The following is a 13,114-nucleotide window of genomic DNA, read 5'->3' as shown; positions in this document are numbered from 1 at the left end:
GTCCATGGTTTAACCCAGAGTTCACTGTGTAGCGTAGTTCCATGGATTAAAATTTTTTAAATTCTGTTACCATATATACCATCTAACCTTTCCACTTTTAATCACGCCAGATACCTATTTCAGTGCTTTGAATTGCAGTCACAGTGTTGTGTTCCCATCAACAGCATCCATTAGCAAAACATTTCGTTCATTCCACATAGGAACCCTGGACATTTTGAGCCTTAACTTCTCTGTCCCGCTCCCAACCTCCTCCCCTGGTGACCTATATTTTAGATTCTGACTCTGAGTTGGCTTATTCTAATTGGCCATGAGAGGAGTGTGAGCAGAGGAGGGCCCTGATCTGCCTTACGTGTTTCACCGGAGCTTCGTTTTAGCTGAGTTGACTTTGTGATCCCATGCGACCCATTGGGGAAATGTCAAGAAGTTTTTTGAATCAGCCGCTACAGCCCAGTCTGTGTTCTCTTCCTAAGGCTATCCATCCTGGCATGGGGGTGGGTGTAAAACTAAGGGTCGCTTTCTCTGCTGCCCCAGACACCTCCTTGGGTCTCCCTGTCCCCACCCTACTTTTTCCTCAAGACGCAGTAATATCAGCACCACGGACAGTTCCCGACCAGGCCGGCCGGAGGCGCTGTCCGCTGTGCTGAAACTTGCTTTTTCCCTGGCCCCTGTGGAGGCAGCTGTTCGTCAGGAGGGACCAGGGTCTCAGGGTTCGAGCCCTGGGAACGGGAGCCTTGGTTGGCCAAGCAGGGAGTCTCCATGATCCTGTCCCGCCTCTGCCTTCAGCTTCTCACGCCTCCCATCCCGTTCACCACGGCCCACGGTCAGTCCTGCCACCGCCCTAACCTCCTCTCACTTTATCTCCTTCTCTCTCACACCCGCACGCTGTTCCTTGAACGCTCCAGGCATTTGCTGCCTCAGGACCTTTGCACTCGCTGTCTGCTCTGCCTGGAACACTCGCCCCCAGATCATCTGCACGGCTGCCCCCTCGCCTCCCTCAGGTCTCAGCTCCTTAGAGAAAACTTACTTGACCACCCTCTTTAAATCGCAAACTCCATCTCACAATCATCCTATCTTTCCCCTCCCCTTGCGATTTCTCCTTATCGTGTGCCCACGTTTAAGATATCAAAGATATCCTTGAGCCTCAAGTTTGCCATTCAGCATTTTTCAGATATTCAAAAGAGATTCAACATCCCCAAATCACTTTATCTGCAGAGAAACATAATATTCACATCGAGTGAGATCATTACAAGCTATGCATAATATAGGAACCCTGTATTTTATGCATGATTTCTTTTTCTGTGAACCACAACTTCTCTGATTAAAAAAAAAGAACATTTGAGAAAAGAACTGTACATAGCCTCATGTCATCTCAGATCAGGTTTGGCCACCAATCCATTATGGGAAAGAAATTGGTTTTCAGATTTTTTTTTTTCTTTCTTGCTAGTCTTTGTTGCAAACAACTGATTTTTAAATAACTTCATTGATGATTTTCAAGAAGGGTTACATGTTCTGCTTTACTGTGTCCAGGTGTGTCCCCATGTTTTAAAAAATTAAGATGTAATTTATTGTATATAAAGTATACATTAAATCAAAGTTGGCTGTTTCTTTTCTGCAATTCTGAAATCCATATAGCTGTAGCTGCTGCGTGATCTGTAATGATTATTTGAAAGCAGAACCTCATTGACTCATTTCTTAATAAAACCTAGTGAGAACTGAATATTTTTGTTTTATAAAAGAATTATTCATATGTTTCAGACCTTTTTGACTTTAGAATTGTGGATCTGTCTATCGTTGATTTATCTTGTTTATTTTCTGTCACTCACCTCTTAGTGCTAAAATGACAGGGACTTGCTCTGTTCACTGCTTTAGCCCCGGATCCAATCTAAACAGCACCTGGTACACAGGAGGCACCCCATAAGTGTTTGATGAATGACTGAATGAGCGGGAAGGGAAGCGGAGTCCTCCCTGGTTGTGGGATGACTTTGCACCCTGATGGTCTGTCTGAAGCCCCTCGGACGGTGGGGTCTGTGGCTCTCCCATCCCTCTCACCCTCGCAGACTCTCGCTTAACCCTCGGGGGTTCAGCTAGGCAATCAGCAACCCCTGCTCTCACCCATGAAGCCGGAGATCTCGGCTTGCTGATTCCTCCTGCCCATCGGCACCCTCGTTCCTGGCAGGATCCCCCCCCAGTTCTCCTCCCCCTATCCCCTGCCGCCCGCTGGACCCTGACCCGGGCCAGCTGTCCTGTGGAACACACGCACGTGTAAAACCCCTCGCCGCGCATGTGTGTGCCTCGCGCCTGGCTCCTGGGGCCAGGCGCATTGGACACATGCAGAAACGAGGGCACAGAGAGGTTGATTAACTCTCTCGAAGCCACACGGCCCGAACTGCTGAGCCGAGATTTCAACCCGAGCCCAACACACGGCGGAAGAAGGCAGGAGGTCAAAGTTGTGTTACAAATCGGTCTTTATTAAAGAGGAGGAGGGGGCAGGAAAAGGGGGAGCACTGCTCTCGGCTGCCCACGGTGGGGCACCCCTCCCTACTTGGCACAGCTGCAGGAGGCTCCCACCCTCCACAACAGGGGTGGGTTTCAAGGGAAAAAAGTCAGTCCCCACGCCCCTAATAAATAAGAAGGGCTGGGGATGACCCGGGTACAGACAAGGAGAGATACAGCACCCTAAACCCCAAACCCTCTGAACTGGGGGCAAGCCCTGCATGAATAGGGCGGAGTGGGCAAGAGGCTGCACATGGCGGGAGGGTCGAGGGGGAAGAGGGGGCCCCAGGGACCCTGCCCTGGGGGAGCCTGCCCCACCCCCCAACTGGACTCCCTGGTTCAGAGCAGAGAGGACCAGTGACGACGGCTCACCCCCTTTCCCTCCTCTCCTTTGCACATGCTTAGACACGAGGGGGGTCCCCCATTGGCTGGAATCATACCCACCCACCCTGGAGATTCTGAAAACCAAGGGCTCCTATTGGCTGTCCAGATGCTGACTGCTGCCCAATCGGCTGCGGCGTCTAAGCAAGGCAAAGGCTCCCATTGGCCGGAGGGAACTCCCTTTGTTTAGAATTCCAAGAACTGAGGGCTCCCATTGGCTGGGCAGTGGCTGGCCGGGCCTCGGCCCTTAAAAGGGCACTGCCAACGCGGGGCCCACCTCCCAGTTTTGCCCACTCTGAGGGCAGGGGGAGGCAGGGGGTCCCCCAAGCATCTTTCCAGCCATCCCGGGGTCACGGGGCCTGGCTGATCTAGGGACAGTGGGGTGGGGGGGGGGGGACTTTGGCACTCACATGGCACACGCGTGGTGGGGAGGAGGGGGGGGGAGCGGGCAGCTTTGGGAGTGGGTGGCTGGAGGGGGAGGGTGGCTCACAGCAGGTGGTCGCGGCTGGCGAACAGGTAGGGGCTGAAGTTGTCCCGGTGGAAGGGGGAGGGATAGAGTCCGCTGAGGGTGTACAGGTCCCGCAGGAGGGGCGTGGGCAGCAGCAGCTTCCGGCCGCGCCCGCCACCCCCGCCCGGCCCCCCCGGCCCGGGAGAGGAGGGCGAGGGGCCCTGGCCGGGGGTCGGCGCGGGCAGGGGCAGGGGCAGGGGCAGCGGCAGGGGCGTCGGCTCCGACCTCAGTCGAGGGCGGGGCACGCGGGGCGACGAACACATGGCCGGGGCCCGCGAGGACACGCAACTGGGAATTAGGTGGCCACGGCGGGCGCAGTTCTGCGGCTCTGGGGGGGGGGGGGGGGCACAGGTCAGGCGGGGAAGGGGACATGAAGCCCCCGGGAAGTCCCCCTGTCGATCCCCCCACACACACACTCCCTTCACACTCACTGGATGGGGTGAGCCGTGCCGGTGTCGAGTGTGGCCTGCAGGCCTCGGGTTCCTGAGACAAGGCAGAAGGAAGGGGCTAGCGGCCCCCCCGGGGCCCCGCCGGCCACAGCCACGCGGCCACGGAGGAAACACCCGGAGCCGCAGAGGGAGAAAGGGGGTACGACCCTCCCTTCTGCGATTCCCTCTGCCTCCCCAGGGCCAGGAGACACCCCACCCCCAAAACGCTTGCCTGCTCTCCTGCCTCCGGGGCCGCCCTCCACCCGCCACCCTCTCCAGCCGGGAGCAGCCCCCGGCCCCCCTTACCTGGGCCACACTTAACTTTTCGAGGGGGCTGTCCACGGAGGGGACCTGGCCCAGGCTCTCCCACGGGGAGAGCCTCCGGCCAGAGGGTGGCCTGCTCTGGAAGTTGTGCACGACGCAGGTGACCTGGGGCCGAGGCAGAGGCACTTATTGGGGCCCCCCCCGAAGCCAGGGAGGTGGGAGTTTAGAAAATACCACCCCCTTTTTTGCATATAAGGAAACTGAGGCTCAGGTTTCCAGGAAGAGTGAACACTTTCGGAGCGCTTGCCCTGTGCCACTGCTCTTTGCAGCTGACTAAGAAGCGGGCACTTTGATTATCCCGCCAGGACGAGGGTGAGGCGAGTGAGGCCACGTGGCGCAAGAGCAGGCTGGGGTCTTATCTTTCTTTACAACTTGGGTCATTTGTTCATCATGCATTTTTTTTTTTTTTGGCTTCATTTTGGTGTTTCTAAGCATTTCATGAAAATATTATTTCTCTTGATGAGTGTTTTGGCAGTCACACCCCTTACATTTTGCACACGAGGCAAGTGCCTCGCTCTGGCCTCTGTCTCGTCCTGTTACTACCCTCCACCAATGGGGACAAGCAGATACAGGAAGGCGAGGGACCCTGCCTAGGTCCCCCCAGAGTCCAGGCCATAAGCCTCCCGGGGTCCCGCCTCTTGGGACAGGGAGCTGATGGGGTGGGGGGTGGGGGTCCAGGGCTGGGCTGGGCGGGCGGGGGGCTCACCAGGAAGGCGGCGATGGCCGCTCCGGTCAGGAAGCCGGCCAGCACGTCGGACCAGTGGTTGCGGTACTCGGCCACCCGCACCACGCCCACCAAGAAGGCAGGACACAGCAGGGCCAGGCAGAGCGACGGCTTGACCAGGCGGGAGCCCTTCACGCGGAACACGAGGGTCACGTACATCTGGGGGGATCGGGGACGGGTCAGGGGACCCCGAGCGGCCGGAGTGCCAAGGGGCCGCACCGCGTGCGGGGCATGGAGGTAGGAGGCTGGGGCGGGAGGGACACTTTGTCAAAGGGCCGGATTAGGCTACAGGGCCGGGGGTGTGGCCAGGGCCCCCAAGGGCAGGGGGCCTGGGCTCCAGATGTCCCTGGCCACCGGGTGGGGGGGGGGGGGAAGAGACAGCTGGCTGAGTTAGGGCGTGGTCACAGAGAGCAGGGTCACCCCAGGGGGGGGTCCCCGGGCGGGGTTGGGACGTTGTCCCCGACGGATGCCAGAAAAAGGAGCCGAAGCCACAAGGGGCGCGACCAAAGAAAAGGAGAGGGTGGTCAAAAAGTGCCAGTGCAGTTGAGGGTCAGGGGCGTTGGCCGGGGCAACTAAGGGTGGGCTCCAGACCGCCGGGGCAGCCCCCGATTCAAGGGCGGGGGTGGGCGCATCTTGGGGAGGCACCGCTAGGCACCTGCGCGCACGGGGCATGGCCAAAAGCCTTCTCGACCTGACAGACCCCGCCCCCAGAGGCGTGGCCAGGAGCCTTCTTGACTGGGCAGACCCCGCCCCCAGAGGCGTGGCCAGGAGCCTTCTTGACTGGGCAGGCCCCGCCCCCAGAGGCGTGGCCAGGAGCCTTCTTGACTGGGCAGACCCCGCCCCCAGAGGCGTGGCCAGGAGTCTTCTTGACTGGGCAGACCCCGCCCCCAGAGGCATGGCCAGGAGCCTTCTTGACTGGACAGACCCCGCCCCCAGAGGCGTAGCCAGGAGTCTTCTTGACTGGGCAGACCCCGCCCCCAGAGGCATGGCCAGGAGCCTTCTCGACCAGACAGACCCCGCCCCCAGAGGCGTGGCCAGGAGCCTTCTTGACTGGGCAGACCCCGCCCCCAGAGGCGTGGCCAGGAGTCTTCTTGACTGGGCAGACCCCGCCCTGGGGCATGGCCAGGAGTCTTCTCCACCTGACAGACCCCGCCCCCAGAGGCGTGGCCAGGAGCCTTCTCGACCGGGCAGACCCCGCCCCCAAGGCGTGGCCAGGAGCCTTCTTGACAGGGCAGGCCCCGCCCCCAGAGGCGTGGCCAGGAGTCTTCTTGACAGGGCAGACCCCGCCCTGGGGCGTGGCCAGGAGTATTCTTGAGTGGGCAGACCCCGCCCCAAGAGGCGTGGCCAGTCTTCTTGACCGGGCAGACCCCTCCCTGGGGCATGGCCAAGAACCTTCTCGACCAGGCAGACCCCGCCCCCAGAGGTGTGGCCAGGAGCCTTCTCCACCCGGCAGGCCCCGCCCCAAGAGGCGTGGCCAGGAGCCTTCTCCACCCGGCAGGCCCCGCCCCAGGGCGTGGCCAGGAGCCTTCTCCACCCGACAGGCCCCGCCCCAAGAGGCGTGGCCAGGAGCCTTCTCCACCCGGCAGGCCCCGCCCCAGGGCGTGGCCAGGAGCCTTCTCCACCCGGCAGGCCCGCCCCAGGGCGTGGCCAGGAGCCCTCTCCACCCGGCAGGCCCCGCCCCAGGGCGTGGCCAGGAGCCCTCTCGCAGGGCAGACCCCGCCCCGGGGGCGTGGCCCGGCCCCACCCCGGCGGCCTCCCGCCTCCGCCAGGTCCTCACCGCCGTGTAGGTGACCGCGTAGGCGCAGAGCGCCGCGTCCTTGCAGGGGAAGGCGCGGCGCGCGGCGGCCACCAGGCTGGGGCTGCCGGCGCAGGCGCCCTGGTCGGTGACGAAGCGGTCGGGGCCGGGGCGGTCGGGCGAGGGCGGCGGGCAGCCCAGGGCCGTGTAGTTGGGGCGGCAGACGGACAGGAAGTGCGGCGTGGGGTTGCCCGTCACCACCTGGCCCGCGTTGGCGAAGATGGTCGCGGTGAAGAGGCCGAAGGCGTAGACGCCTGGGGCGGGGGGTGGGAGAGGGGGCTCAGGGCGACGCCCCTGCCTGGGGAGCACACCTGGGACCCCCTTCCACGCTGAGCCCCGGGGAGCCGGGCTGGGGGACCACCACCCCTGGGCCTCCTGGCCTTGGGGCTCCCCGAGGTCAGGAGCGCCACCTCCTCTGCAATCCCATAGGAGCTGGCCTGCGGCCCCCCGACACCCCTCCATCAGGACTGGGCCACAGCCCTGCTCTGGGGCCACCCCGAAGAGTCTCCGTATGCCTGGCCCTGGATTTCTGTCACCAGGACCACCATTACAGAAGCGCTCTGCTCCCCCTTCTCCACCCCCCACCCATGAGGGCTGGGGCCCCGTTTTAAAAGCCAGCTGGGGTGCCATCTCCCCATCGGGGGCCTTAGTGTGTTGGAGTTGAGCCTGCACCCTCCTTTCCACCCGCACCCCAATGCCTTAGGGCCCGGCCCCCGCCCCATGCCCGCTCACTCACCCAGGAAGCGGACCAGCCTCCGGAGCGGGGGGCTGAAGCGGCAGCAGGCTCCCGACACGATGGTGCTCTCCCCGAGGGTGGAGATGGCCGAGGGGGGTGCCGGGAAGAAGGCGCGCGCCAGCTCCCCCAGCAGGATCTGCGGGCGAGAGCACGGCGGGGTCCTCCTGGGCCTTCGGGGGGGCCCCCGTCCCACCCCGCAGCCTGACCCAGCCCGGCCCACCCCCCGGGGGTCTCACGGTGAGGGTGGGCCCGGCGGTGACCAGGGCGTAGACAAGGGCGGGCGGGGCCCGGCTGGCGGCCTCGGGGCCGGGGTAGGGCTTGGCGTAGGTGCTGTCATAGCAGAAGAAGCCTTGGGCGTGCACCGTAAACGTGTCCGTGAACTCCAGGCGGTAGGCGAGCAGGACCACGAAGCCCAGCAGCACAGACTGGTGCCCGCCGGCGCGGAGAGAGGGCGAGAGAGTGGTCAGGGCGCCCCCCCGGGGCCAGGGAGCCCAGCGGCCCGGAGGTGGCGAGAGATGGAGTGAGAGAGACAGAAAATGGGAGAGGGGGGAAGAGAGGGGAAAGGAGACAGAAAAGAGATGGGGAAGGTGGGAGAGCCAAGGATGGGGGGGCTTGGGAGAAACAGGGAGATGGAAGTGACAGAGAGAGGGAAGGGAGGTGGGACGGAGGAGGGAAACTGAGGCACCCAGACCAGAGGCAGATTCAGATGAGGGGCTTGGGCTGGCGAAGGACAGATGGACAGAGAAGGACTAGCAGAAGGAGAAATAGCAGCGACCACCGGCTGAACCCTTCCAACGGGCTGGACATTTTCCGTGAATTCACCCTAACAGCCGTAGGAGTTCAATGATGCCCACTGAACAGATGGGGAAACTGAGGCTCAGGAGGGTAGGTGAGGGGGCAGAGCTGGCTGGGAACTCCAGGACTGCAGCGTGCGGGCCGAGCCTGCACCCACTTCTTGGGAGACGGGGGACCGCCACAGAGACCTCAGGCAGAGAGGTGGCAGGGGCTGGGGGGGGATGGAAAGTGGGTGCCGGCGCCCAGCTGGCGGGGAGGAAGGAGAAGGGAGAGGGACGCGGGCGGAGGCAGCAAGGCGAGGGTCCCCGCCGCTCGGAGGGGCCGCCGAGCGTGGCCCCGGGGGTCCCGGGGCACTCACCTCCACAAAGACGAAGCACGGGATGATGGAGAAACTCCTCTTTGGCTGAGGCCTCCCTCCCGCCATGGTGAAGGCCAGGCCTGCGGAGGGGGTGGGGCGCTGGGGGCGGGATGGAGGAGGGAGGGGCGGGTCACCGGGACCCTGCCCCCACCCCCCCCCAGCCTCCAGGGCCCCTGGCACCCCACTGAGCGGGCCTCCTCTTCCTCCAGCCACCACAGGGCATTCCAGCTGGCCTCCCCCCCCCCCACGCCCACCCGGACAGCCTCCACTTAGGCTGTCTCCTGCGATATGGGAATCCCACCTCCCCAGCTCCTCTTCCCCCACCCCTGGGCTATCCAGGGGACCCTTCCCTCTGAGCTCCAGCCCCCCAATATCTCCAAAGGGCCCCCCCCCATCCACGGGGTGTGCTTGCCTGATGATGGGCTGATGGCCAGACCCTCCTTCTCTCCCAGCTGCCTCTCCCTCTCCCCCCCCCAGCCCCGTCTGCCTCTATGTATCACGCGGGGGCTCTTCCCCCCCCACCTCCCCCAGTCTAATCTCAGTCCTAGCGCTGCAGCCCCCCCCATATTCCCCCAGGCGGACTCACCTGCCAAAGCGCCCTAGGGCTTCCCACCAGCCGCCGCCGCCACCCCCGCAGAGTCACAGCCGCCGCTGGCGGCCAGCGAGACGGGGACCCCCATGGCACTGGACACAGCCACTGAGACCCTGGCCAGAGAAGGCAGGGGGCAGCCTGGGTCCAACGGCCCTGCTGCGGGGCTCGCTCTGTAGTGTGTGACACGTGGGGGGGAGGGGTGTCAGCGCTGCCCACCTGTCCCAGAGACACAGCCACCCACCGCGGCAGCCCCCGAGTGCACAACTCATCCCCAAGTTGCACACACACACACACACACACACACAATTTCGTGCATCCCAGCAACGCGGCCAGCCTCCCGGGGAGCAATATCGGAGGCTCATTCACACACGGGCCCACACCCACGACAGCCAGAACCGCACACTCGCACACACACGCGTGTAGCACAGCGTGCACACGGCCTGCCACGGACACCCACACGACAGCCGAGCAGACACACAACCGCTGGGACACACCGGGAGGCCCTCCACACACCTCCACCATCCGGCTCGGGGCTGCCCAGACTCTTCAGAGTCCCAGGGGCGGCCACACAGCCAATGGGGGGGCGGAAGGGCCACAGGCCACAGCGTCACACCCCCATCACCCGCCCTCGGGGACAACCACACGCTTGGACACGGCGGCACGAGAAAGGCACGGGCGCGCGCTGGCACACACACGCAGCCACGCGCGCACTATCGGCGATGGGCGCACAACGACAGGGACAGCGAGGACAGCCACACAATCCCAGCGACAGCAGCCACGCCGCCCGCCAATGGCAGCCATGTCCTAGACACACACACACCATCAGGGTGATGCCCACCGCGACAGCCACACGGCGACCGTCGCAGGAGCCACACGCACCCCAGAAGCCACACGATGACACACAACCCCACACGGACACACAACCCCACAATGGCACCCTCGCCGCCATCGCTCGGCTCCTTAAGCCGGGGATCCCCTCCCGCTGAGCTCCTACCCCCTCCCCCAAGACCCCCCCCAGGCCTCCCCCGAGCCGGCCGCGGGCCCCAACCGGACAGACAGACTGCCCCCCACCCCGGGGTCGCCAAGCCCGCGGAAAGGGCGCGCGCGGGGACGCCCCCAGCCCCTCCCCCTCACCGGCTGGGGGGCGCCGCCCCCGCCCCTGAGTCCCCGCGCGCCGCCCGGGTGGCCCCGGCGCGGCGGGACGGACAGACGGACGGTTGGCCCCGCGCGCGCGGCCGCGGAGATGGAAGCGCGGAGGGGCCCGGCCGGCGGCGCCGCCGCGCAGGCTCGGTGGCGGCGGGGGGCGGAGCCTCGGGCGCCTCATTTGCATGACCCCGTGGGGGCGGGGCCTCGGGCGGCTCTTGGGGGGCGGGGCCTTCTTAGAATTGAGGCTGGAGGGGATAGGCATGGGGGTAGAGGGAGGAACCCTGCGTGGGGGGGGGTGTGTGTGCAGAGACGACCCGCGCCCCACCCTCCCTGGACCTCAGTTTCCTCATGTGGCACAGTGGGATCGCGGCTGTCTGGCCACTCCTGGACAGACTGACCTCAGTCACCTGCCAAAGGTGGCCCCACCGCTGTCCCCTGACCCTAAACCCGTAAAGCCCCCCCCACCGTGGGGAGCCTCCCAGCACCCTGGAGGATATGGGGTGCGGGCGTCCCCAGGCCCAGGAAACAGCAGCAGCCACAGCGCGGGGAGGGGGGTCTCGGCTAGTTTATTTTCTCTCTGAGGGGTCTTCGGGCGAGCAGTCCCGGCTGCTCGGGCTGTGGAGAGAGAGGGTTGGGAGGGGGGGTCAGGGACCACCGGCCCCCATCGGGCGCGGGGATGGCCGGGTGGGTGCGGCGGCCCGAGGAGGGCCCCTACCCGGCTAGAAGGAGCAGCTCTTGGAGAAAGCTGGCTTGCACGCATCGCAATCGGAGTCCGAGTCCCAGGAGGGCGGCGCGGGGCTCACGCACCGATGGCCCTTGTGACCTGCAGGAGAGACGGGTGCAAGGGTGGCCCCCTCCTCCACGCGCCCTGGGAAAGCCCCCGAAGGCCCCTTCGTGCGCCCCCTGAGCCCGGCCCCCTTGACTGCTGGGTGATCCCAGGCAGCGCGCCTGCCCTCTCTGGGCCTGTTAGCCCGTCTGTGCGGTGATTTAATGACCACAGTGAAGCGTCCGCAAATGCCACCCGCCAGGAGGGGCTGGGCCCACCGGTCCCCGGAGTACGAAGCCATGACACGGCCTCACCCCTGAAGCGACGTCCGGCTGCCCTCGCCCCCGCAGCCCGCAGCCCGGGGGTGGCCCTCTGGGGACGCGGCCAGGGCGTCGATGGAGTTCTGCAGCGCGTGCACGGCGGACCTGCGGGGACACGGGGCGGTGGGGCCGGCTGGGTGGGTGAGTGAGGGGACAGTGGCAGGGCGACGGGGGCGGAGGCGAGGGTTGGTCAGGTTGGGGGGGGGGGTGGCGGCGGGGCTCAGGGTCCGGCAGGGGACCTCACCATATGTCGCTCAGCTCCTTCTGGAGGTCACTTCTCCAGGTCCCCCCGCCGCCCGGGGCCACCTCCTCCGGCCAGGCCGCCGGCTCGTACCCCTGCTGCTTTATTTTGGTCAGGACCTGGGGCAGGGGTAGGTGGGAAGACGATGGCGAGGGCGGCCCCCTCGGCGCTCACCTGCTCAGGTAGGTCAGGTGCTACCGGGGACCCACTCCACAGACGGCGAGACAGGCCCAGAGAGGGCAGGCGCGCTGCCTGGGATCACCCAGCAGTCAAGGGGGCCGGGCTCGGGGCAATCGGGCTGGTGGAGGCCGGCAGAGATCCCCCACCCCCACCTGCCCTGAGGCGGGGGTCCCCCGCCGCCCCCCTCTCACCTTGCGGCACTTCATCTGCGTCTTTCGCATCTTCTGGATGCTCATGAGGTTTTCGGTGACCTCCTCTTCCTGCACCTCTGTGGGGGGATCGGGGGCTCAGAGGGGGGGACCAGGAGGACCCCCCCCCTACCTGGCTGGGGGGGGAATCCTGGCACTCACTGAGCTTCTGGTAGATGAAGGTCACCTCCTCTCGTATCAGCTCCAGCTCCTCCCACAGGAACTTCTTGCTGAGGGGGAAAGGGGGGGGCTTAGACGGGCATCCCCTGCCCTGGCCTCCCATTGGCCAGCGCCCCCATGTCCCCAGGCTCTGCCCCCTCCGCGCTCTCCCACCCCACAACTCCCAAACCCCTGCCCCCTCTTTGGAACCTCCAGCCCTCCTCTCCCCCGTCCCCCCTCCTGTCCCCCCACCCCCAGCCTCTTAGCCCCGTCGGCTCCTGCCGGCCCACTCCGAGTCTCCCACTCCCCGCCCTCTTCTGTCCCCTCTTCCTTCTCCAGCCTTCCCCCTCCCTGGCCTGGCCCTCCCGCCCGCGCTCGCCTGTCCTGGACTTCCTGGGCCAGCAGCTGGAGGCAGCGGGCGGTGCGGGCCTGCTGCATCTCCTCGCTGTCCCGCAGCGTCTTCTGCAGCCCCTGCAGGCCCTGGGCCAGCGCCCCGTACAGCTCCTGCCGGCCCTGCTCCGCGCCCCCACTTGCGCAGCTCCTTCTGGGCCTGGCAGCCCGTGGGGCTCAGCATCTCTTGGGGGGGGGGCGTGAGGGGAGGGGACTGAACCCCAACTTCAGTCTGAACCCAGACCGCCTCCCCTCCCCCCAAAAAAAACCACCTCCTTTCACCCTGACCTTCCCCTGGCTTCCAGCCCGACCTTGACCCTGAGTCCTCACCTTCCAGCTGCTGGATCTTGATCTGCTGCAGGCAGCTCTCCTTCTCCAACATAGTCACGGAGTGGTTGAGAAACTCAAAAGCCTGGGGGTGGGGGGGGAAGGGGTCAGCTGAAGGATCAGGAGGGGGACACGGGGCCCAGGTGGCGGGGGGGTGGGGGCCAAGGGGGCTCGCCTTGGTCTGGGCCTGGAGTTGGTTCTTGAGTGACTCCAGCTCGAGTCGCAGCGCCTTCTGGGAGTCGGGGATCATGGCGGTGACTTGG

General features: G+C 64.9%; 2 protein-coding genes across 6 annotated transcripts; both read right to left on the bottom strand.

Annotated features, from left to right (window-relative positions):
- Window positions 1-2,447: 2,447 nt before the first annotated feature.
- On the bottom strand, window positions 2,448-10,733 carry PLPPR2 (phospholipid phosphatase related 2). Of its 5 annotated transcripts, XM_058290149.2 has the most exons (10): window positions 10,269-10,733; window positions 9,129-9,304; window positions 8,543-8,641; window positions 7,626-7,814; window positions 7,390-7,525; window positions 6,636-6,854; window positions 4,841-5,017; window positions 4,117-4,239; window positions 3,814-3,865; window positions 2,448-3,710 (listed from the first exon to the last, which is right to left on the bottom strand). In XM_058290149.2, the coding sequence occupies exons 1-10, from the start codon at window positions 10,540-10,542 to the stop codon at window positions 3,281-3,283; spliced, it is 1,875 nt and encodes a 624-aa protein (XP_058146132.1). In that variant the 5' UTR covers window positions 10,543-10,733; the 3' UTR covers window positions 2,448-3,280. The 5 variants fall into 5 exon arrangements, with proteins under 5 accessions (XP_058146132.1, XP_058146130.1, XP_058146133.1 ...); XM_058290147.2 differs by lacking the exon at window positions 10,269-10,733 and having other exon boundaries at window positions 9,129-10,203; XM_058290150.2 differs by lacking the exon at window positions 10,269-10,733 and having other exon boundaries at window positions 4,133-4,239; window positions 9,129-10,202.
- A 94-nt stretch (window positions 10,734-10,827) lies between these two features.
- Window positions 10,828-13,102, bottom strand: CCDC159 (coiled-coil domain containing 159). The gene is given in 9 exon segments (XM_071212753.1): window positions 10,828-11,103; window positions 11,389-11,471; window positions 11,611-11,726; window positions 11,979-12,055; window positions 12,138-12,205; window positions 12,514-12,659; window positions 12,661-12,710; window positions 12,855-12,936; window positions 13,027-13,102. Coding segments are annotated over 9 exon segments (801 nt in total). The 5' UTR covers window position 13,102; the 3' UTR covers window positions 10,828-10,999.
- Between the last annotated feature and the right edge of the window lie 12 nt (window positions 13,103-13,114).

This window comes from Dasypus novemcinctus, chromosome 30 (genome assembly GCF_030445035.2).
Source record: "Dasypus novemcinctus isolate mDasNov1 chromosome 30, mDasNov1.1.hap2, whole genome shotgun sequence".
NCBI classification, from domain to species: Eukaryota; Metazoa; Chordata; class Mammalia; order Cingulata; family Dasypodidae; genus Dasypus; species Dasypus novemcinctus.
Note: the sequence above shows the minus strand (reverse complement) of the source record. Positions and strands in the feature narration are given on the sequence as shown.